Source organism: Syzygium oleosum, unplaced genomic scaffold (genome assembly GCF_021117445.2).
Source record: "Syzygium oleosum isolate NSW1041296 unplaced genomic scaffold, Sole_v2.1 Sole_v2.25, whole genome shotgun sequence".
Lineage (NCBI taxonomy): Eukaryota > Viridiplantae > Streptophyta > Magnoliopsida > Myrtales > Myrtaceae > Syzygium > Syzygium oleosum.
Window position 1 is genome coordinate 590032 of NW_026607509.1, and position 23216 is coordinate 613247.

The following is a 23216-nucleotide window of genomic DNA, read 5'->3' on the forward strand; positions in this document are numbered from 1 at the left end:
ATATAGCCGCTGCCCGCTTGCGGGGTTCGAATTGGTCGCTAGTTTTTCAGAAAATGAAATGAAATGGTTCATTAATCGTTCTCGGCGACCAAGCTCTTTGCTCGTGCTTTCAAAAAAAAACAAAAGAGGAAATTTCGGGCTCATGATCGCGAGGGAACTCGCACCGGTCAATTTCTACAGGCAAACCTTACTTTTAGGGGCGAGCGATTTCAGGTTCCGTGGAACTTTGAACCTTCAACCTAGAGATGTGACGCAAGTTGGAGGATTCGAACTCGCGTTAAGTGGGTAGGATCAAAGGAGTACCGCCGGTTGCGCCGCACCCCGTGAACTCTTATACGCCGATTAAAGTCTTTAGGACATATGGATCTCGGTGGTTTGTGTTAATAAGCAATCGAAAATAAGTAAATCACATGCATTCGTACTTTTTTCCGTCCCCATAATAATATATATATTTTTAGGGACTTAACCATTGTCGATAAAAGGAGACCCTGATTCGTATGAACGATGCAAACGCCAACGCAGCAGCACATACCGAAAAGCACGTGGAAGCTTTTGCATGCTCTGTCGGAAATTAACATCAAAGCGTCGTGAATTCCACACGCGTTACTAATCAAAGAATCGGTCGATGCTTTTCCTGATAAACATGGTGGTTTTGATCGTAAATAAGCGCGAAACTTGGCGAGTTCCGATGCTTCACGTCAACTCGTGACGAAAGGAATTAAACCGACTCTCCCTTTCGTGAGGGGCATCTTATCCCATGATGCTGCATTTACCGTGTAGAGAAGCTAACGCGACAAAAGTTGCTGGATGAGTAATACCAGCTGTCGCGGACGTGTTTTGGCCCACTTGCTTTCCTAACACGAGCTGCCCAAAAGTTAGCTCCAGAGAGCAAAAATGCTTTTCGCTCGAATTATTATTACATCCAAAGCTTCTTAGCTTCCCCAGAAACATCCATTACCAACGAGGACAGCGTTAAAATGTCTGTTTAAGCACGTTATAACCGTGTCATTTAAGCGACGTGCGATGTCAAGAATCGAATTCTTAATCCCATATTTCTGATATCATGTTAGAGATTATCTAATCTAAAAACTTGGGCTTTTAGTTAGATAGAGATTACATGCATAACGGTGACATCATAAGCAATGTGAGATTACAGTTAATGGGCGAAAAAAGATGACTAGCCAACTCGAACCGGAGAGTTAAACTTGAAAATATAAAGAAAACCCAAGCTTAACCATCTTTAGCAGCTAAAAATAACTTCAAAAACTAGAAAAAGTGAAAGGAGAAAATGCAAAAATAATAGCTATATGTCTAGCCCTCACAATTATATTTTAATCAAAATCGATGAGTAATAAGATAAAAGAAAAATGGTTGAGTAAAAAGAGGGGAAAAGAGCGCGTCGAGGACCGAACTAAAGAGTTCGTCAAAGGGCGGAGCCAACCCAAATACACCGAGTCTGCACTTCTCCTTCACACGCCATTGACCGGATTGAGACATTCTCCCTGTATCTCACCGCCCCCCCCCCCTCTTCGTTTGAACGGACTTCGAATCCAGTCCATGCCTCGAGAACAGTCCCGTCATTTATATTTCGAATAGCATCGACCCGCGTGATTTTATAAATAAAAAATACCACAAAAAATTCTAAACTATATCACTTATGATAAATTTATCATGAATTTTTTTTTACGATACGAAAAATCTCAAATTATGTCACTTGTGACATATTTACTCCACAATACTTTTCCCAAGGGCATTTTCGTCTTTTTCCTTTTTATGTTCTTTTTTCCTTTTTTGTTTTTTTTTTCTTCTTTCTTCTCTCTTCCCTCCGCCGACCATGGCGGAGGGAAGCCAGCGAGGGTGACCCTCGCTGGCATCGGCCGAGGGTCGCCCTCGCTCGCCCTCGCCCGACGCCGGCGAGCAACCCTCGCCCGCCCAGGCGAGGGTCGCCCTCGCCGGCTTCCTTCCGCCATGGTCGGCGGAGGGAAAAGAGAAGAAAGAAAAAAGGAAAGAGATGAAAATGCCCTTGGGCAAAAGTATTGTGGGGTAAATGTGTCACAAGTGGCATACTTTCAAATTTTTCGTGTCCCAAAAAAAAAGTTCAGGATAAATTTATCACAAGTGATATAGTTCGGGATTTTTGGTGGTATTTTTCATTTTATAAATTACACAACATTTTCTCGTGCTCTATAGGAAAACGAAGAAAAAAGGCCCCGGTGTACAATTCCCCGAACGACATGTATCGATTTCGACGCGACCGTAACCATGCACGCGACCTTCCATAATTCGTCCATGACATATCGTAACACATCACGGACATTTGAAAATTATTACTAATTTCAATAAGCTTGGACACCTTACACAAGGGAAGATCAGCTCATAGAATCACAGAAAACCTCACACGCATTCTCTCCACTGTGAATACTGAACATCATTAATGGACGAAACGAAGCTGCTTGGTTGGGAGTTGTTCGCATTGCAGAAGGTTTTTGACTGAACGAGCGATGCAGCGCCAATATATATAATCCCTGTTCGGACGCGTTGCCTCAATATCGTCACACGCTCTGTCTTTCTTTCTCTTCATATTTGACAGCCCTGAAAAGGCTCTGCCACCTTTCAACAGAAGGTATAGAAAAGCGCTTCCCCCATTTGCAATTTCCCTTCGCTCCTTCCTCTCTCTCTCCAAGCACTACAAAAGAGAGACGAAATAAGAAAGGAGCTCCCTTGAGCCTCAAAAAGCAGGACTCGGTTGCTGTCTCCGCTTCACATACAACCCCCCTCTCCCTCTCTTTCTTCGTTTCTGTGTGGAAAACAACCCCTCTTGAGGAAATCCCTTTGTAGCCGCTCTCAATATCCCTTCCTTGCGTGTTTCTCACAAATCCCAGTTCGGTTCGTTTCGTTTCAAAGCGTGAGGCTTTGTGCATCAAGGCCAGGCAAGAAGAAAAGATCTGTTTTTTGGTGTTTTGTTTTGTGTTTGTGAACGAACTTTCTGGGGATTCGAGAGAGATGGTGCACCACCAGAGGTTCCATCAGTGGAGGAAAGGCGAAGCCCATATCTTCGACGACGAAGAGCATGGCTTCGTCGTGCTTGACTGCGCGAGCTCCGGTTTCAAGAGGAAGAAGCCCAAGCTCTTCTACCTCCTCCTTATCTCTCTTGTGTCTTGCAGCTTTGTGTTGTTGGTCCCTGAGCTGTTCGGTTCCAGTAGCCTCTCTCTCTTGTGTAAGCTCTCTCTCTCTCTCTCTCTCTCTCTCTCTGGGTTTTGCTTGTTTGTCTTTGTTCCTCTTTATTTTGCTCTGTTTTGTTGTTTCTTTCCACTTTTTCTTGATGGTCTCTCTGGTGGGTTTTGGCAGATTCGTTCGGCGTGGACAGTGAAGGCGCTCGTGAGAACTACGACGCAAATGCCCCTCCTTGTTCTTCAATGTCTAATGGTGGGTTCTCACTCCTGTTCTGCATCTTAAAAAGGCAAATAAAAAAGAAGTAGAAAAAAATTATACGAGATGTTGAACGAAATCCATTTGTATTTGTTCATCGAAGTTTTTTCTGTATGCCTGTTTAACAGCTAAAAAAGGTGGACAACAAGTTGTGTTTTCGGAACTTCGATACTTCATAAACTGCTGCTCTCTGTTTTTTGCCCTCAGTTCCTCTGTTGGGTTGAAACATAGCTTAATCAGAGAACATAATCATCCCAGAAATTTCATTAGTTATGGCTTATTCTTTTGCTCGTTATGGTATCTTGTGCCCTCATTGCGTAACTAAATTCTAGGCTGGACTACTTGAATCTCTCTTAGCCTTTTCCCAATTGTGAATTTAAGCATTTTGTCACAAAAATTTGCAGGGACCATATGCTGTGACAGAAGCGGCATCCGCACTGATGTGTGCATCATGAAAGGGGATGTGAGGACACACTCTGCCTCTTCTTCAGTCTTCCTTTATAGTTCCAAACAGACGAGTGGGTTTGTTGACTTGTTCTCGAGCTTTCTCGGAGTAGCCGAAGACAGTGATGATGAGGAACTCCAGCACGACAAGATAAGGCCCTATACCCGAAAATGGGAGAGCACTACCATGGAAACTATCGATGAGCTAGACCTTGTCGTGAAGAAAGATATTGCGGGCGCTCACCATCGGTGCGATGTCTGGCATAATGTCCCCGCGGTGTTCTTCTCGACAGGAGGCTACACAGGTAACGTCTACCATGAATTTAATGATGGGATTCTACCGCTGTACATTACTTCGCAGCATTTCGAGAAGGAGGTGGTGTTTGTCATCCTTGAATATCACAATTGGTGGATTACAAAGTACGGGAACATCCTTTCTCACCTCACGAATTATCCGCCGATCGACTTTAGTAGAGATAAAAGAACCCATTGCTTTCCTGAAGCCATTGTTGGTCTGAAAATCCACGATGAGCTCACTGTGGATCCGTTGCTGATGAAGGGGAAAAAGAGCATCCTCGACTTCAGACATTTACTTGACCGTGCTTACTGGCCGCGGATTAGTGGTTTAATACAAGACGAGGAGCAAGAGATGCAGCTGAAACTGAACCAGTCGCCTTCAGGGCCAGTACGGGTGCAATCGATGAAAATCAATAAACAGGATCAGAAACCCCGACTGAAGAAACCGAAGCTAGTAATATTATCACGCAGTGGGTCAAGGGCGTTATTGAACGAGGATTGCTTGATTAAAATGGCAGAGGACATGGGGTTCCAAGTAGAAGTTTTGAGGCCTAATAGAACAACTGAATTGGCGAAAATTTATCGCGTGCTTAATTCGAGCGATGTTATGATTGGTGTACACGGGGCTGCGATGACCCATTTTCTCTTCATGAAGCCTGGTTCTGTGTTCATCCAAGTTGTTCCTTTAGGGACAGATTGGGCGGCCGATACATATTATGGTGAGCCTGCAAGAAAGCTTGGTTTGAAGTATATCGGGTATGAGATTTTGCCTAGAGAGAGCTCATTGTATAGTGAATACGATAAAGCCGACCCGGTCCTTACGGATCCAAAGAGTGTGACAGACAAGGGATGGGAATACACTAAGAAGATCTATCTTGATGGCCAGAATGTGAGCTTGGACATGAGGAGATTCCGCAAGCGGCTGCTTAAAGCTTACGACTATTCCTTCTCGAAAATAAACTGGCATGGCATGCCAATCTTCCGCTGAAGTTCCAGTCAACGGTTTCGCTTGATTAGCTTTGTCGTTCATATATTCTTTGCCATTTTTTGTCGTTACATTTCATTGCTGTACATTGCAACCAGGACAGTCCTTTTGTACAGGTTAGAGATTTTATTCACAGTTTTTCTTTTTCATGTACAAGGTATGCACCAAAGTAAGTTCTTTTTTTTGGTCTTTGCGCAATCGCAATGTAGTAGAGATAGACATGGTAAGCGAGGTTTCAATAAGAATCTTTTGCTATTATGTGTAAAGTGGATAGAAATGGGTCCTTAACTGTCGAATTAGTTGCAATCACACTACCAAGTTGGCCAAGCCTTGCTAAATACTCTGTTCTCTCCTGCTTCCTTAAACTAGTGTTACAACTTTTTCCATCGACTTTCTTGGCTGAAGTTGAATACACACTCTCATCTGCAATTTCAGTTTTCAAGGTCAATCTCTTAATTCAGTGGCAAAAACGAAGGGTCAATTTCTTACTTCTTGATGCAAGTCCAAGGCATGTTTAAGAAAAACATATGCTTACAATCGAGAGAGATGACTTGTTTTCCTCTGTCAGGTTCATCATTAACTTGTACAGAGGGCATTTTCAATAATTTCCAGGTCCCAAATTTTTCTTTTTAAAAAGATTGAAAGCTTTTAGGATGACAAATTTCCAGGTCCCATTTCATGTGCGTTTTCCTGACAATAGGACCTTTGAGTTTCATGAAGTTATGCTCTTGATATCTTTTGGCTAAAATAGCAGTTTCTGGAGCAGAGTGCTGTCAGAGTTTTCAGGAATCTTGTTTTTCTTTGTAAAGTTCGAGAGGATAATGTAAATGTAAGGCAACAGCTATATGCTTGGTTGTATCCTTAACTAGATTAAGCTGAAATTGGTAACAAATGGGCAAGTGATCCACTTTCAAATTATGAAAAATATAAGGGTTAATATCACAAAAAATCAGGAAAATTTCAAAAAGGGACCCGAAGTGGAGTCATTTTCTTAAATAAGGACTTGAAATGGATATTATGTCAAATAAGGGCTTGAAGTGGCTAAATCGTCTCAAATAAGGATCTTTGGCTGGCCGGTGACTATTCCGTCACCGGAGAAGGGGTATTTTAGAAAAAATAAAAAAATAATTTTTTTTTATTTTTTTTACTTTCATTTTCTTTTCCTTTTTCTTGTTTCTTTTTCCTTTTTTCTGCTTCGCTTCCCAGCGTCATTGTGCTTGGCCGGCGACCTCCGTTGGCCTCAGGCAAGAGTCGCCCTCGCTGGTGTTGGGCAAGGGCCGCCCAGCTTGTGTCGGGCAAGGGTCGCCCTCGCCAGATCCGGAGAGGGCAGCCCTTGCCTGACACCGGAGAGGGCGGCCTTCGCCTGAGGTCAGCGACCTCCGCCAGCCGGGGCCGGTGGAGGGAAGAGAGGAAAAAAAAAAGGAAAAAGGAAAAACAGAAAAAGGAAAAAAGAAAGAAAAAAAAGAAAAGAATTCAAAAAAGTAAAAGACGAAAATATCCTTTGGCCAGTGAGAATAGGTCCTTATTTGACACTGATATGGTCACTTCATGCTCTTATTTGAGACAATGTCTGCTTTTGACCCTTATTTGAGAAAATAACTCTATTTTGGGCTCATTTTTGGAATTTTCCTCGAAAAACCCTAAACTGGTACACCTGTGACAATTTTACCTTGAACTAATTTTTTGACTACCAAAAATCCCAAACTGGTACATCTGTGACAAATTTACCCCGAACTATTTTTTTGACTACCAAAAACCTCACACTGGTACACTTGTGACAATTTTACCCAGAACTAATTTTTTAACCACCAAAAACCCCAAACTGGTACACCTGTGACAATTTTACCCCAAACTAATTTTTTGACTACTAAAACCCAAAACTGGTACATTTGTGATAAATTTACCATCCGTTAGTGTCCGTCAAATTGGATTAATATCACGAAAAATTACAAATTGGTAAACTTGTGACAAGCAGAGAGGTAAAACCCCAAACCAATACACCCGTCAACTACCATGTGTCGTCAAACTTAGCAATTTGACAGTAAAATTTAACGGAAACTAACGGAGGGTAAATTTATTATAGGTGTACCAATTTGAGATTTTTGGCGATCAAAAAATTAATTCGGGATAAACTTGTTACAGTTGTACTAGTGTGAGGTTTTTGGTGTTAAAAAAAATAGTTCGGGGTAAAATTTTCACAGGTATACCAGTTTAGGCTTTTTTGTAGTTAAAAAAATAGGTTTGGGTAAATTTATCGTAAGTGTACCAGTTTGGGGTTTTTCGTGGTATTAACCCAAAATATAAGTTGCTGGTCGGAGTTTTTTCAAAGGGTGACTGATCCCATAAATTGCATTGTATTTCTTTTATTGAACTGAGCCAGTTATGTAAGTTCATATGCACCTGCCGACTGCCGTATCATCATTAATGCCAAAATCAACTAACCTTAGTTGGATGATACCATGTTAGCGTCATGTCATGTGTGTTTATTTAAATATTAAAATCACACTTTCGTTAAAGAGTTTAAGCCTTTAGTGTCATCTGATAGTGGTCGCAAAAGAATTTACAATATAAATGTCGAGCTTCACTTTATCCCGAATTCTAAGCTGTATACATCGAAGAGCAGAGGCACCTGATATGTTCCACGAACTCTGTTAAATGACGGCTTCAATGACAGTCAGAGATTCTGAGAACAATAGACAGGAGCAGTTGTGTTTGGAAATACTGGCTTGGAGATTCTGATTTTCATTTCAAGAAACTTGGGTCGATGTATATGTACACGAGCAATGTGTAAAGCCCAAAAAATTTCTATTGCATTCGTCGGTCGATTTTCTAATCACTCGTGTCAGAACTTACGGTCAGCTCCGAGTGGAAACACCACTGCAATATGTGATCTAACACTTAAATTTCGCCTTATCTCGCCATATCCCGCACTTTGTTGTCTTCAATGATGGGTGAGGCTGGAGGAGGCGTCTCAGCATTTCTTGCGTCTTTTATATCTTATCCAGAGAACAAAAGCGGACACTCAGATGGTCGAAACACCGCTGCAATAGGTGATCGAACCGGCCATATATAGCTGTACCCAGGACTTTGCCGTCTTCGATGATGGGTGAGGTTGGAGGAGGCGTCTCAGCATTCCTTGTGTCTTTCATATCTTATCCAAAAGAACGAAAGCGGATACTCAGATGAGGGACAAAAATGAGATGTAAACGTACATTGCTGTTTAATTATCTTGATTCTGACTGACCGTACTTGGTGGGCTTGCCAAGATAATACCTGCGAGACTGGACTGAACTGGACATTTGAACCGCTGTTAGTGATTGTCTACGAAGTGTCATTGCGTTAGCTGCAATTGCTGATCCTCCATTGTAAATGAATGTGGTCGAGCCTCTGACAGGCGAACAAGCTTCTGTCAAATTTCTTTGGTTGCTGCTGTTGCATAGACCACAAGTTTTAGTGGCGGACACCTATGTGAACGGATTCGCAAGTCATTCTTCAGTCAGAATTTGGAGTCGCATCATGTGCATTTTATACTCTACTGAATTTGTCGAATGCAGACGATTAAGTAAAGAAAACATGATACCATACCTCTTTTCGGATCCATTGATGAGCTTCCCCATAAGGTGTGCTGTGATGTCCTTAACATGAGATATGATGCCATTGGCACTCCGTGTGTTCAAGGATCGGTACAAAGGGTGAGCTCTCCTTGCAACACAATCTGGGTCTCGTTTCTGCTAGCTACGAGCCCGTTCAGGACTAGGAATCTTCCTTAGCTCGGAGGGGGAATTCACACGTCAAAGGAATCGGTCGGGCTCTGGCGGCCTTTCAAGGGTGATTCTCTGTCGCGGAATCCTGCTGGTTCAGACAGTCGCAGGACCTGAGAATTTCTGTATCTCGGAACTAGGGAGCGCTTGATCGAGGCATCCTGACCTTTGATCTGATTAACAAATCTGCATCAGGGTTCACATAAGCAAGCATTAATCTCTTCGAAGTCATGGCATAAAGAAACATAGTCATCTCTTATTCTTTGAGATGCTGAGTAATTAGCACTTTTAATCGTAAAATGGTGCTTCGCCAACTCGTGAGACAAATTGGCGTTTCGAAATTGGTACCTAGAAAAAATCATGTAGGAGAAGCGTCAGGAAGCCTGACGTGGGAGTTCTTCTGCGCCCATAGCCATGATAGCATCTCCCAAACAGAATGGACAGTGCCTCCGTCAGCCGCCGGAGGCCGAAAACTCGGGCCTGGAGGAGAACGTGACGACCATGCATACGGCAGGATAAGCATACATAAGCACGGGTCAGGCCGAAAACAGAGACGTCGGAGGAGAGGGGGAAGAGGGGGAAGATGGAGACGTTCTCTATCCGGTCAATGACGGGACACACACACTGTCTCTCTCTCTTCCTCCTCTTCATGAATAAACTTTGAATCCATGCCCAAGGGAAGAAGAAAAGGGCACCGCTTGCGTTATTCTCGAAAACCCAGTCTCGAACCGTTGTAGCAATACGCCATTCATTGTGATCCTAACGTGGAATGCCGTAATTCTCGAACGTTTGGAAAGTTGTCCGAAGGTCGATCATGAGATGCGTTATTATTCGAGCTTGGGCCTATGAGGCTCGATCCATACCACTGATTTCAAAAGCTTCGATCAGTAATGGCAAGAGTAATTACCTTATCAGATCACCCAGATCTCGTATGCGTTTCCGTGTAATCCGATATACCATTAGCCAATAAACGAGATGCTAGTCATCTTATATGGTAGCTTTTCACGTTGAAGTTATCCCATTTTAGACTCTCTCTCTCTCTCTCTCTTTCTCTCTCTCTCTCTCTCTATTCATATTTGACCGCCCAGAAAGACTCTTGCCACCTTTGAACAGAGAAGCGCTTCCCCATTTACCATTTCCAACTCTTGTTGCTTAGTTTGAATGAAATTTCTGTTTCAGTCACCAAAAAAAAAAAAAAGTGCATGCACTTAAACCTCAGAAAACAGTGTCTCTGCTACTCGTGCAACTCTCGCTTCCCGAGAAAATCCCTGCGCACTCGCTTCCAATCTTCCTGGATTTACGTACTTCTCTCAATTCCCAGTTGGGTTCATTTGGCAGAAGGACTGAAACAGGGGAAAAAATCTGGTTTTTCAAAATATCTGTGGGCATTGGTGCGGGAGAGATGGTGCACCGCCAGAGGTTCCATCGATGGAGAGAAGGCGAAGCGCATATCTTCGATGATGAAGAGTCGCGTGGCAGGAAGAAGCCCGAGCTCTTCTACCTCCTCCTCCTCTCTTTTCTTTCTTGCAGCTTTGTGGTGGTCCCTGAGCTGCTCGGTTCCGGTAGCCTCTCTCTCCGTTGGGTTTTGCTCGCCTCTCTTTGTTCCTCTGTTTTGTTATTTCTTCACCTTTTCTTGATGGTTTTCTTTCGTGGGATTTTGGCAGATTCTTTCGTCGTGGACAGTGAAGGCGCTGGTGAGAACTACGATGCAAATGCCCCTCCTTGTTCTTCAATGTCAAATGGTGGGTACTCACTCCTTAACTGCATTGAAAAAGGCAAGCTCAAAAGGAGGCGAAACAAGGGAAAAAATCCCAGACAAAACCTTGAACGAAATGAGTTTCTTGAAAACTGCGTTTGTAGTTGTTTTGGAATTTTTCTTTATGCGTGTCCAGCAAGTAAAACATGGCGGAAAACAAGTTGAAATTATTGGAACTTCAGTACTTTGCATACTGCTGCTCTGTTTTTTGCCCTCAGTTTCTGGTGACCGTTTTCTCTATTTTGTTGTAGCATTGCTTACTTCGAGCCCATAATCATCAAACACATAATGACAGTTTCTTTTTGTTGGAGTTGGCGAATACTTCGGGACCCTTCGTTCTCATACGGGGCACGCCCACATGAGCTTAGGGAAACCGAAGTATGATCCGACGACATGCGACCTCTACGCATGGAACGCGGGGGTTCGGGGGCAGCGCCCTTGACACGGGGGTCTCGCTGATCAGACAGCGGGCGGGGGTTCCGCTCCCCGATGAGCAGACGGCGGCCCCCCTCACCGGTGAGCGGGCGGGGGCTCGGGGGCAGTGCCCTCAAAACAACATCGGGTTTGCTGGCCCTTTTGTTGTGGGATCAAATGGATTTTGATAGACTTGGGCTTTGGACCCATTTAAATCCTATATATTGTACTCGTACGAGAGATCTTTATAACAAGTGGTTGTAGATGTAAACCTTAAAAATTATAATAGAATCCCTTTGCAGGACGTAATCCTATTCGGGGGTGAATCTGGGTAAATTCGTGCATCATTTAATTTTCTTTTATTTTCTGCGTAATCGTTCTGATTCAGTTAGCGATACACCCCCCCCATCACTTTTGGCCCTGCCCGGTGTATCGTGCCCTTGTTGCATGTAGAAATTCTAGGCTGGAGCGGGACTACTTGAATCTCTCTTGGCCTTTCCCATTTTTTTTGAATTAAAGCATTTTTTTGCAAACAATTGCAGGGACCATATGCTGTGATAGGAGCGGCTTTCGCTCTGATGTATGCATCATGAAAGGGGACGTAAGGACACACTCTCCCTCTTCTTCAGTCTTCCTTTATCTTTCGAAACAGCCAAGCAGGTTCGTCGACTTCATCTCAAGCGTTCACCGAGCAGCCGAAGGCCACGATGATGAGGAACTCCAGCACGAAAAGATAAGGCCCTATACGCGAAAATGGGAGAACACTATCATGGATAAAATTGATGAGCTTGACCTTATCGTGAAGAAAGATACCATGGGCGCTCACCATCGGTGCGATGTCTGGCACAACGTTCCCGCGCTGCTCTTTTCGACCGGAGGCTACACAGGTAACCTCTACCATGAATTCAATGATGGGATTCTTCCGCTGTACATTACGTCACAGCATTTCAAGAAGGAGGTCGTGTTTGTCATCCTTGCATATCACAATTGGTGGATTATGAAGTATGAGAACATCCTTTCTCGCCTCTCGAACTATCCGCCCATCGACTTTAGTGGAGATAAAAGAACCCACTGCTTCCCGGAGGCCATTGTTGGTCTGAAAATCCATGATGATTTGACTGTGGATCCTTCACTGATGAAGGGGAATAAGAGCATCCTCGATTTCAGACACTTCCTGGACCGTGCTTACCAGCCGCGGAGAAAAGGTTCAATACCAGACAAAAAGCGAGGGGTACAGCTGAAACTGAATCAAGCGGCTTCAGCGCCAGCTTTGAGGCAATCGATGACAATTAATAAGGACGACCAGAAACACCGGGTGAAGAAACCGAAGCTAATAATATTATCGCGCAGTGGGTCGAGGGCATTAGTTAACGAGGATTGCTTGGTTAAAATGGCAGAGGAGATGGGGTTCATAGTAGAAGTTTCGAGGCCTCATCGAACGACAGAACTGGCGAAGATGTATCGCTTGCTTAATGAGAGCGAAGTTATGGTTGGTGTACACGGGGCTGCTTTGACCCACCTCCTCTTCCTGAAGCCTGGTTCCGTGCTCATCCAAGTCATTCCTTTAGGGACAGATTCGCCAGCTGAGACATGCTATGGTAAACCTGCAAGAGAGCTTGGTTGCGAGTATATCGGGTATAAGATTTTGCCTAGAGAGAGCTCGTTGTATAGCGAATACGACAGAGGCGACCCAGTCCTTACAAATCCAAAGAGTGTGACTAAGAAGGGATGGCAATACACTAAGGAGATCTATCTTGACAGACAGAATGTGAGCTTGGACATGAGGAGATTCCACAAGCGGCTGCTTCAAGCTTATGACTATTCCTTCGCGAAAATAAACGGTCAAGTTAGCTACAATCAAACAACCAAATTGTTTAAGCTTTGCTAACTACTTCGTTATCTTCACCTTCCTTAAATAATTGTTAATAGTTTTTTTTCCATCGACTTAACGGTTGAACTGGAATAAGTACTCTCATCTGTAAATCAGTTTTTCAGGTTCATCATAAACTTGTAAAGAAGGCATTATTAACAATTTGGTGAATTGGATGACTTGTTAATGATGCTGCTCTTTCCCTTCATATGTGTTTACCTGACAGTAGGAGTTTTGGGTATATCTAAGGCAATGGCCATCTGCTTGGTTGTATCCTCAACAAAATTAAGCTGAACTTAAAAGATGGGAAAGTGATCCTCTTTCAGAAAATGAAACATGGAAGTTGTTGCTATAGTTGTGTTTTCTTTTAGACTGATGAGCCCCTCAGTTGCATTGTAGGTTTATAGCTAAATAAGTTAACTATGTAAAATCTATATCACGAGCGGCGTCGCCTAAATAAACAAAGCGATTCTCAGTTTCAGGACATGTGAAGCTATTATAATAAACTATGCTAAAAACAAGAACACTTAATACGATAATACCATTTTGGTGTCACGTAATATGAATGTCACGTTATATTCTCTGAATCTAAGCTATACAATTGAAGAGCAGCTGGTTTTTTAGCAAAGGCACCCGTCATTTCCTCCAACTCTGTTAAATGATGCCAATAGCTTCAATGAATTTAGTCATAGATTCAGAGAACAATGGGCAAGAGCAGTCGTATTTGAAAACATTGGCGGAAAAATTTCGGGTATTATTTGAAGAAACTTGTCTGAATATGTACATAAGCAGCGTGTTAAACCAAAAAATTGCTATTGCATTTGTCAACTAACTTTTCAGTCTTTCTCTCGTCAATTCTTGGTGTCTCATCTATCGTGTCAGAGCTTCAGTCGGCTTCGAGTCAAAGCATAACTGCACAGGTCATTGAACACTAAATTTCGCAATCTATAGCTACAGCCAACGCTTTGCTATCTTCGATGATGGGTGGACCGGAGGAGGCGTCTTGGCATTCCTTGCATCTTTTACATCTTATTGAAGAAACAAAAGTAAATACTCAGATGATGGACAGACTGAGATGAAATATATACCGTAAATTCAATTTAATTACATTGATTCTGCTTACCGGAATTAGTGGACTTGCCACCCAGAGAAGACCGGCGAGACCGGTCTGAACCTGTTTGAACACCTGTTAGTGATTGTCTCCTCAGTGTCCTTGTGTTTGCTGCAATTGCTGATCCTCCATTGTTACCAAATGTGGTCGAGCCTCTGACAGGTGAATGAGCTTCTGTCACATTTCTTTGGTTCCTGCAGTTGCATAGAAACCAAGTCTAAATGGCAAGATACTGATGTGAGCAAATTCTCACATTCCCGTCATTATTTGGAATTTTCAGTTGCATTACGTGTATTTCTTACTATACTATATTTGTCTAGAGCAGTATTAAGACTATTTAGTAACAAAAATTTCACTGACCTCTTTTCAGATCCATTGATGAGCTTCCCAATGGTGCGCAGGGATTTCCTTATGTGAGATTCTTTGCCATTCACGCTTTGAATCGGCAAGTTGGGTGTTCGAGGATCAGTACAAAGAGTGAGCTCTCCTGGCATCACAATCTGGATCTCGTTTTTGCTAGGTAAGAGTGGTTCAGGACTAGGTGTCTTTGGTAGCTCAAGAGGGGGAATTTGCACACTAAAGTAATTAGTCGGGCTCCTAGCGGTCTTTCGAAGGTGCTTATCCGTCGCGGAACCCTGATGGTTCAGACTTTCACAGGACTGGAAGATTTTTGTATCTTGAAACAGCCCATATTTCAGATTCGATTCTGGCTCAAATAGTGGGGGCTTCAATTCATCCTGTACTTTGATCTGCAGATTATTATTTTTGGCAGTTCTTGGGCCTTCCAAACTCAATCTTCGTGTGCGAGTAGATGCAGGAGTTTTTCTTGCCTTCATCTGAGCAAAATTCATGATTCTCCCAGTTTTGATTGTTGGTGTACGGTTTTCAATGCTTAATCTTCTCGAACGTGGAGGTGTGTGTTCATTTACTGCTTTCGGTCCATTTGGAGACTTGGGTTCCTTTGTTCTACTGAACTGCATGCTTTGCATTTCCTTGCTTGCCAGTGCCTTTTTAAGACTTTCAATCTGTAAGATTTCAACAAATTAAGTAATTATCTCCAAGTCAGAATTGCAGCTAAAAGGGGTTTTGTATGTAGACATAATAGGCCTTGCACAGTATTTGAATCTGAGAAATCATGAAGGTGAGAGTATGATGACATGGTCTATTCATTTAGATGCTTAAAAACCTACTTACACTCTTATGACATTAATAGGCTGTCGAAGAATAAATTTACCAACAGAAACACTGAATAAATAATGATACAAAAAGCTTAGAGAGAGAGAGAGAGAGAGAGAGAGAGAGAGAGAGAGAGAGAGAGAGAGAGAGAGAGAGAGAGATTATTTATAAGTTCTTTGGACAATGGATTTCAAAATCAACCAGCAATACCGAGAACATTTACTTGTTAATCTCCATGCTCAAATCAGAAAAAGATCATGTCTGTACAAAACAGATTGATGTATCCAAGTTTTAATTAGGAGAAACTGGCAAAACATGCACAAGCCAGTCCTGCAATTACACCAATTGAAGGATGCCTTTTGTCGCTTAAGAAAAATTAGGAAGCCGAGATCCACAGATCCAGCCCCTAGACTTGTAATGTTGATTATTGTTACAAAGGCATCTGAAACATAGAAATTACCCGAGTACATTTACCTGTTCTTTGAGTTGCATGACCTCACTGGTCTCTTTGTTCACGAGTGCGGCACCAAGTTCAACCGTTGAAACTCTCTGAGCAAACTTCAAGGTACTCATTGATTCCCCAAATGAATCCGCCTCAGGGTTCACATGAGCCAGCATCAATGTTTTTGCATGCCCTCCTGAAATAAAATGCACAAAAGCAATGTCACCATTTCCCAAAGATCATAATCAGGGTGCCTCTCTTTTATGAAATGTTGACTTCGGGTATTAGTAATTTTATCCTAAAACGAAGCTTCAATTAGGGGTGAGTGGTTCTAGGATGTGTACAAATTCCACCTAGAACCTAAAACCTACCCATGGGAACAAGTTTGTCATTTTTTGGAACTTGAAACCTACCTTACATACCTTGGAAGTTAGAACCTACCTTGTCACAAGTTCCAGGGTCAGTTCCAAGATTTATCCAGGTTCCACTTGTATTATTAATTGAACAATTGCTGTGAATCATCACTACTTGTTGTTACAATTCACTGACCACAACTTATATATGGACACACGAAGAATATGAAACATTAACGAGTCATAAAATGAAAGCTCAGACTAGTGGTTCCAGATTATACACTTATCATTTAACGCTATGAAACACAGCAAGATCACATGAAGACGTAGACCAAGAAAAAACACAAAAAAACTTATTTAAGGCTTCAGATTCCAGGTTCTAGGTTTCACCTATGTTTTTGGAACTTGGAACCTACCCTGGAACCCACAAGTTTCCACTGGTCAGGTTCTTAGGTTCCACGAGTTTCCACCGGTCAGGTTCTCAGGTTCCACGTTCTAGCCTAGAACCATGCTCACCCTTAGCTTCAATAACACCTGACAAACTTCGAAATAGGTACCTAGAGAATCTTGCAGCAGAAGCGTAAGTTTGCTATTGCGGTAAGGTACATGGGAGTTTTTCTGGGCCAAAGCTGTGATAACATCTCCCAGACAGGACAAAGACCGGTTAATGTATTGTGCCTCCTTCAATCTCTCTCCTGTGACTTCAGATTTATCTACCCGTTCACTTCCTGCAAGATCAACCAAATGCAGGCAACTACGGAGGATGGATCCAGAGACATCTTTCCCTTGAACATGTACTGTCAGCACACTGCAAGGATGCATCCAATGGCATCAATATCACTCTCTCGAATAATCTATCCATTGGAAACTACATCACAATTTATACTAAAAAAGAATGGGAAGGAAACTCTGCCTGTCCAAAAACTGACCTGTGTGACCGGCTACTTCTATTGTTTAGTGCTGTAGAATTGACGACACGATTCATATCACCAAGTTTCATTAGGTTGACCACATCAGTTGTGGACTTGACGGTATGCATGGTAGCATCTGGAAGGCTCAAGCCACCGTCACTGGTACAGCTTCGAATCTCTAATTTGTGCATCGTCAAGGAACCCAAATTTACATTTCGAAACTTAGTTAGACTTTCTTCAGTCTTTTTATCTACTTATTTGACAACAAATGTATCTATCATTCATTTCAAAGGATATCTTGAGGATGCTGAATCCTCAGCCAGGAGATCACGCACTTGCTCATTATATATTTCAACCATCTGAACGTGAATCTCGTAAGTTACAATGTCTTTCCTTCTGTTAGACAACTCGAAGAGATTGTTGAGAGCCAAGTAATTAATCCCCATGTCCTTTGTCAGTTCGCCCGATAGACCACACTGTAATTCCAAAAGGCAATAAGTAGTTATCCCTCGAATCAATGTTAGCAATCATAAGCATCTGCTTAGGTTTAATTATGTATATGCTTTGCAGGTAGATAAATAAAATTAAGAGAACATCCATCTGCCAGTGAGGATGCACACTTTTCAACAAATCATCTAGGAGCCTAGGAGGTGATCTGGCACAAAGGTAGGATCTACAAAAGCTACATGTGCAAGTTCTTACCATTGTATGTGTTTTACCCGATCCAGTTTGACCATAAGCAAAAATGCAGACATTGTAACCATCCATGACCGATCTAATCAAAGGTTGTGTATCCATGTACACATCATCTGCAAAGAGGGTCACATGGCGGAAAACAATTACATTGTTGTTTAAAAGCTGAACAGCAATTTCCAAACAATCACTTGGCCAATGATATACCCTTGATAGTAAGATGAAGTGTAACAATACCTTGAGTAGCAAGTGGACCGAAAACCCGATTAAACTGAAACGCTTTCCTTCCATCTCTTTGGGGTTTTAAAGGGTCAACAATCACAAGTGAACCATCTTCTCCAATAAAATCTACCACATTTTTGGCTTCCGCATTAAAAATGGGCCTAATTCTGCAGTAAACTCGTATATTACCTGAAAAGATGTTTATTAAATTAAACTCATAATATTGGAGTTAAAACCACAAAAGCTCCTTTACTTAATAGCGACTAACCCCTAGATAAGCATATACTTTTGCGGATAAATGCGGACTGTTCAAAAAATTGAGTTATGTGATCCAATTCATAAACAAACAACTCTCCTTGAAAAGAGAGCTAACCTTTTAAATCCTGAACCATGTTGTATAGGTTTCGATTTTCCTTCACCACCTTATGATATCCAAGAGCAGCTGTAGACATCTCCTGGACTTGATTACCTGATCCATTGGAAAAGCAAAAACAAATATTAATGCTCAGGAAGCATGTCACATCGAGCTTGGTTTCTGTTTAATAAAATGCAAAAGCTAGAAAAAGATCGTAACAAGATCCCATTAATTCATTTTTGAAGTTGAAATTTGAGGATTATTGCCAAATCTTAAGAAGCATATTAATCACAATGGCCTCATTCTGAGATAATAACATTCAGAGGAGCCGTAATAAATAATTTAAGTAAATAGACGACACTCATCTAAAATGGTTGACATTCAATGCAAAAGGAAAAGGAAATCAACCGTGTCATAAGGGAACATGCAATTCCCCAAGTAGAGGAAATTTGAAAATGAAAAAATTGACGTGGCAATTGCATCAGGGAGCTTAATGTCCTAAGCCTCGTCCGTGCTTGGAAAAAAAAAGAACTAATTAGACCACTCCTTTTTAGTCTACTTTTCCCACCTAGCTGTTTTAGATCTCTCTGAAAATGGGACTGCAGATCTTCAAACTCCCTTTTTGTCTTCACCAGCAAAGTTTTAAGATCCTGCAAGATGCAAATATTAGACTGTCTCGTCCTTTACAATTGTTGACGGGAACATGAAATCACAATAACTTAAAGACCTTGCTTTATTATTCTATTCTGCAAGCAAGTTTAAATGAAAATTTTAAAAAATTTCTATTATAGTCCCAACATCCCCTCCTGAAATCTTTTTATCAAATAAAATCTTTCCAAATGATTTTGCAAATTTCAGCAAAAGAAGTCCGCAAGCTTTACTTTCTCTAAAGATTTGCTGCATTATAAATAGAGGCACTCACCAAAAGTTCTTTCTCTTGCATCTCAAATACATTTCGATGATTGCAGTTACCCTCTTTCGAGCAGGTTCTGCAGCACTATGAACAAGAAGAGTGTGGAGGCATCAGATTACAAATTATCCATGGTGATAATAGCTACTAAATATGCAAATACTTGCTGGCAGAAAGATATTCTGGTAAGCATATGTACTGAGAACTAATTTCCAGCTTTTATAATCAAGTGATGCTTGATCAATGAGCCACTTCTTTTCATTATGGGTAATAGAACGCGATACCCATTCCAATGAGGACAATAACCGAAACCCTATCATGCCAATCGACCAAACAGTCATCATAAAGCATTAACTAATGCGATGACAAGAGCAAAGTAAGGGAACAAAATAGATATAAATTTCTTGCACAAATTATCTAATGCCAGTGGACATCACTATATGACATAGGTGCGAAAAAGAATGTCAGTAAGTGCAACTTAACTGCAAAGGAGTAAGTTCACAAAGATAACATACCTTGGATCCTCGAGTGGACAAATCCTCCAGCGGCGAGGATGCTGAAAGCAACCTGCCTCTTTCTTTTAGTAAATCTCCAAAAACTAAATCCAGCTGAAATTGGATGTTGAAACAATTATGTCATTTGCGATTACGATAGTAAAAAAACCACGAGCATCAAAAAATGAAAAACTCAATAAAATCAAAGTTTCTCGTCCCTATATCAATTATATTGGGCAGAAGATTTGAGTACAAAATGTTTCCCTGATGGTTGAATATGACATATAGTTCAGCAAAGAAGATTAGCAGCTTATTTTGTTTGTAGAAAGAAAAATGGAAATGCCACTCCCGTGACGTTTAGTGCACTTTATTTCTTGCACAGATGCAAAGGAAGCGCTGGAAAAAGCAACATACTTACCACTCTGGTTAGTCTAAAAACTATAATTTTAACCTTATACACATCAACTAGCCACAAAAAAGTGTGGAAAATTTCTACAGGAGATATTTGGTCTAACTACTCGATAGAAGAGAGTGATGCCTTCTCAATCTAAGAGCTCTACGTTTTCATACCCTTTGTACCTTCTAGTGTATTTGTGAAGAAAAACTTGTTACATCCAAAACATAAAGGCAAGGAGCAACCAATGCTGCTATGGAAGAAAATCAAACTTCTTACCTCAGGGTGTTTGCCTTGAAGTTGCTGCTCCAAACAATGTGAGATTATTTTTGTGAAGAGCTTCATGGAATCCTATGACAGAAGAAAACAGAATAGAAGAGATATCAGGAACCATGCCAGCAATTTCATAGTGATTTTGTCAAAATCTGACTTCTTACCTGTTTACCATTAGCAATGGTGGCAAAAAGGTTCCTGTCAACATTTTCCTTTGACTCAACCATATAGTCAGTGAGTAACTTGACTATTGATTCTACAATATCAAGTGAAGCACCGAAAGATTGTCAGTGGGGAAAAAGTGAAGGGAATTGAGGACTAAATTGACATGCAGATTCCATGTTCAACCAGCAGCATTCTACGTAACTAGTTGAAACCGGCACCAACTTCCAAGGACAACAAAAGGACATATACTTATTTAAGGCTCTGCAGTTTTTATCTTCAAGTCTTGTATGAATACCTATTTTGTAGTTGCAAAATATTTCTGGTGAAGTGTTTCCATGCGCATCAAAATCATTTATTTATCAAAAAATAAATTTAAATGGACCAAATTCCTGCTAATTTTTTCTTCTTTTTGGCATAAATGAAACAACATATTATTCCTTCAAAGAGAGCCCCGGCGTTACAGTGCTTAGCCTACATGGAAGAAGCGTAGGTTGCCCTCAAAGATATGTGAAGTAAATTAACCTTCAAATCTTCCATTTTCACCAATAGGGTCCTGTCTATCATTTGTGCAGGATGCGTCGAACAATTGTCTGCGAGAGTCCAATGGAGTCGCAGCTGAGGATCTAGCATTCATCCTATTAGTAGAATGCATGACTAGAGGAGATCTCATGTGTTTATGAAGTCCATCACTGTTATTCATTTGCTTCCACTCGTAGTAAGCTTTGAGACCCAATATGCAATCGACGACCTTACCCACTGAGCCTGCTTCCAAAGTGTCCTGCGAGATCCAATTTAAAATCATTCCCCCCTTCCAATATAAACACATTAAAAAGCATAAAACCGTAGTTAGTCTTAACTTACCCTTTCAAGATCCGAAGCTTCAAATGCTGGGAGCTTTAGATCTTCAACGGCTACGAGAAAGTTCCGGACATTCTCAAAGTACTGATAAGCGGTCAATGGTTGGGTTTCGCCTGTGTGCGATAGCTGAGGAGAGTTGATCTCCACCACCTAACAATCATTGCAAATAAAGGTAAATCAAATCGACCAAACAAATCTCAATTTTCCTTCTTGGTAAATGTGTTTTGAGAAGAGATACAGGCCAAACATTTCGGTTACTCCAATTGACCCCACTAGAGATGCAAGGTGGTCCAATGATAACACGATCACACTCACATTCCATCTACTCTAAATATGCAAGCGCCTCCTTTTCCTGGGCAGGAGAACAATCAATGAGATGGACTATATTACCTTGGGGACAGCTCCGGGTTGAATTCTATTGATGGCATTGCACAAATATTGGCCATTTCTCAAACAAGATATGAACTCTCTCTCCGATGGCTGTCGAGGCAATCCGAGTGGACCCACGAAACCTTCAAGCCACTCGGCGGCCTGATACCGTCTCCAAGCTGCGGAAAAGCACATCAAATAAACCCGATACCGTCAAACCCCCAGTCCCAAAATCTTCAAAAGAAAGGATCTTTAAGAGCCGTATAAAAAAAGACCAACCTGCCTCTTCAGCTTTTCTCGAAGCCAAAGTAATGTCGTGCATTCTTGCTCTCTTCGAGTCCTCCACGAGAGCCATTTCCTTTATCTACCCAGCAACACTGGACATGCAGAATTACAATCAAGAATCAAATGCCAAACTCGCGTCCCATGATCCCAAAACGAAAAGAAGAAAATGAATTCTCGCACTAATCATCAAGAACTCGTCTCCCCATTGCTTTTCAACGGGCAAAGGATGAAATGAACAAGCAGAAAGCAAATGGGTCCTCGACATATCCGTAGACATTCATGCTTCCCGAGCGATGGGTCCAAGAATATACCTCCTGTTCTTGATCTCGGACAGAGACTTTCAGTCAGAGAAAAGAGCGGACCCGCTTAGCGAAATCGCCGATACTGCTTCAGTTACTTCCTACTTCTGAATCGCCCTTTCAGGATCGAAAGTGGCACTGTGACTCAGGATTCGGAGTTGGGGTTCGAGTCCGTGCCTCATGAGGCTGCAGAATCGTAACGTTGCGTTTGACATTTTTTGAATTCAAATCTGTGGGGACATCATCGTCATCTCTCTCGCTGGCACGTGCGCTGCACGGTCACTTCGACCCATCGAGATCGTGGCCGTCGAGTTCGGCGCAGGCGGACGGCTGCGATTCCCTTCGAGGGGACGTCTTGAGTTGGGCCTGGGGCTTGGGATGCGCAATTTGGGCTTTGGGCCCGAAAAATGCGGGGAACGAGCGGTGGGCCTTTGCTTTTAGTACGATGATGTTCGGCTTTAATTAATTTAATATCGAACATCTAAATGGTCAAAGGTGCACAAATCCTAGTACATGGTTTTTTTTTTTTTAATAAATCTTGTTTAGATTAAACATTTGCTCATCGGACTTAAATTCTCCTCTTCGATCCGTCATAGGCAGGTCAACTACATCGGAACGAGGGGATTCCCAAGGAATTATTTCCTTATCGTCAAGTAGTTCTGTCGAGAAGGAATCGAATGCGGAGCGGTCGTTTTGATTATCAGTGGATCGACTACTAATAAGGAAAGTTATGAGCAGTTTTTAGAAGGGCAGAATCTGTGCTGAGTAGACCCTTCGCTGCACTCAGTGTGTGTATTGAACTGCGTTGGGAAAAAAGATTAAATATTTCGAATCTCAAGTGAATCAAATGCTCGAGCTTCTCAAAATCTCAAACTCGAGAAGAATGGTGTTGAGTTCAATTAATTCATGAGATGATCAATAAATAGCTTGACATATTTATACCTCTGATT

The 23216-nt window shown here is 41.8% G+C and overlaps 3 protein-coding genes and 1 pseudogene across 3 annotated transcripts; 2 read left to right on the forward strand and 2 right to left on the reverse strand.

The window, feature by feature from the left end:
- The first annotated feature begins 2354 nt into the window (after nucleotides 1-2354).
- LOC115674673 (xylan glycosyltransferase MUCI21-like) lies at nucleotides 2355-5305 on the forward strand. Its single transcript, XM_030597145.2, has 3 exons — nucleotides 2355-3217; nucleotides 3349-3426; nucleotides 3834-5305. Exons 1-3 carry the CDS (start codon nucleotides 3004-3006, stop codon nucleotides 5156-5158), a joined length of 1617 nt encoding a protein of 538 aa, XP_030453005.1. The 5' UTR covers nucleotides 2355-3003; the 3' UTR covers nucleotides 5159-5305.
- A 2581-nt stretch (nucleotides 5306-7886) lies between these two features.
- On the reverse strand, nucleotides 7887-9169 carry LOC130134945 (uncharacterized; annotated as a pseudogene).
- A 107-nt stretch (nucleotides 9170-9276) lies between these two features.
- On the forward strand, nucleotides 9277-13554 carry LOC130134582 (xylan glycosyltransferase MUCI21-like). The gene is made up of 3 exons (XM_056302799.1): nucleotides 9277-10517; nucleotides 10581-10658; nucleotides 11629-13554. The coding sequence occupies exons 1-3, from the start codon at nucleotides 10319-10321 to the stop codon at nucleotides 12972-12974; spliced, it is 1623 nt and encodes a 540-aa protein (XP_056158774.1). The 5' UTR covers nucleotides 9277-10318; the 3' UTR covers nucleotides 12975-13554.
- A 135-nt stretch (nucleotides 13555-13689) lies between these two features.
- LOC115674672 (kinesin-like protein KIN-14L) lies at nucleotides 13690-22459 on the reverse strand. The gene is made up of 20 exons (XM_056302798.1): nucleotides 22279-22459; nucleotides 21962-22046; nucleotides 21704-21861; nucleotides 21317-21463; nucleotides 20978-21233; nucleotides 20455-20546; nucleotides 20297-20368; nucleotides 19645-19737; nucleotides 19142-19216; nucleotides 18788-18869; nucleotides 18238-18333; nucleotides 17880-18053; nucleotides 17652-17758; nucleotides 17245-17425; nucleotides 16968-17130; nucleotides 16596-16846; nucleotides 15718-15881; nucleotides 14428-15092; nucleotides 14080-14261; nucleotides 13690-13984 (listed from the first exon to the last, which is right to left on the reverse strand). The coding sequence occupies exons 2-20, from the start codon at nucleotides 22035-22037 to the stop codon at nucleotides 13908-13910; spliced, it is 3111 nt and encodes a 1036-aa protein (XP_056158773.1). The 5' UTR covers nucleotides 22038-22046; nucleotides 22279-22459; the 3' UTR covers nucleotides 13690-13907.
- Nucleotides 22460-23216: the final 757 nt, after the last annotated feature.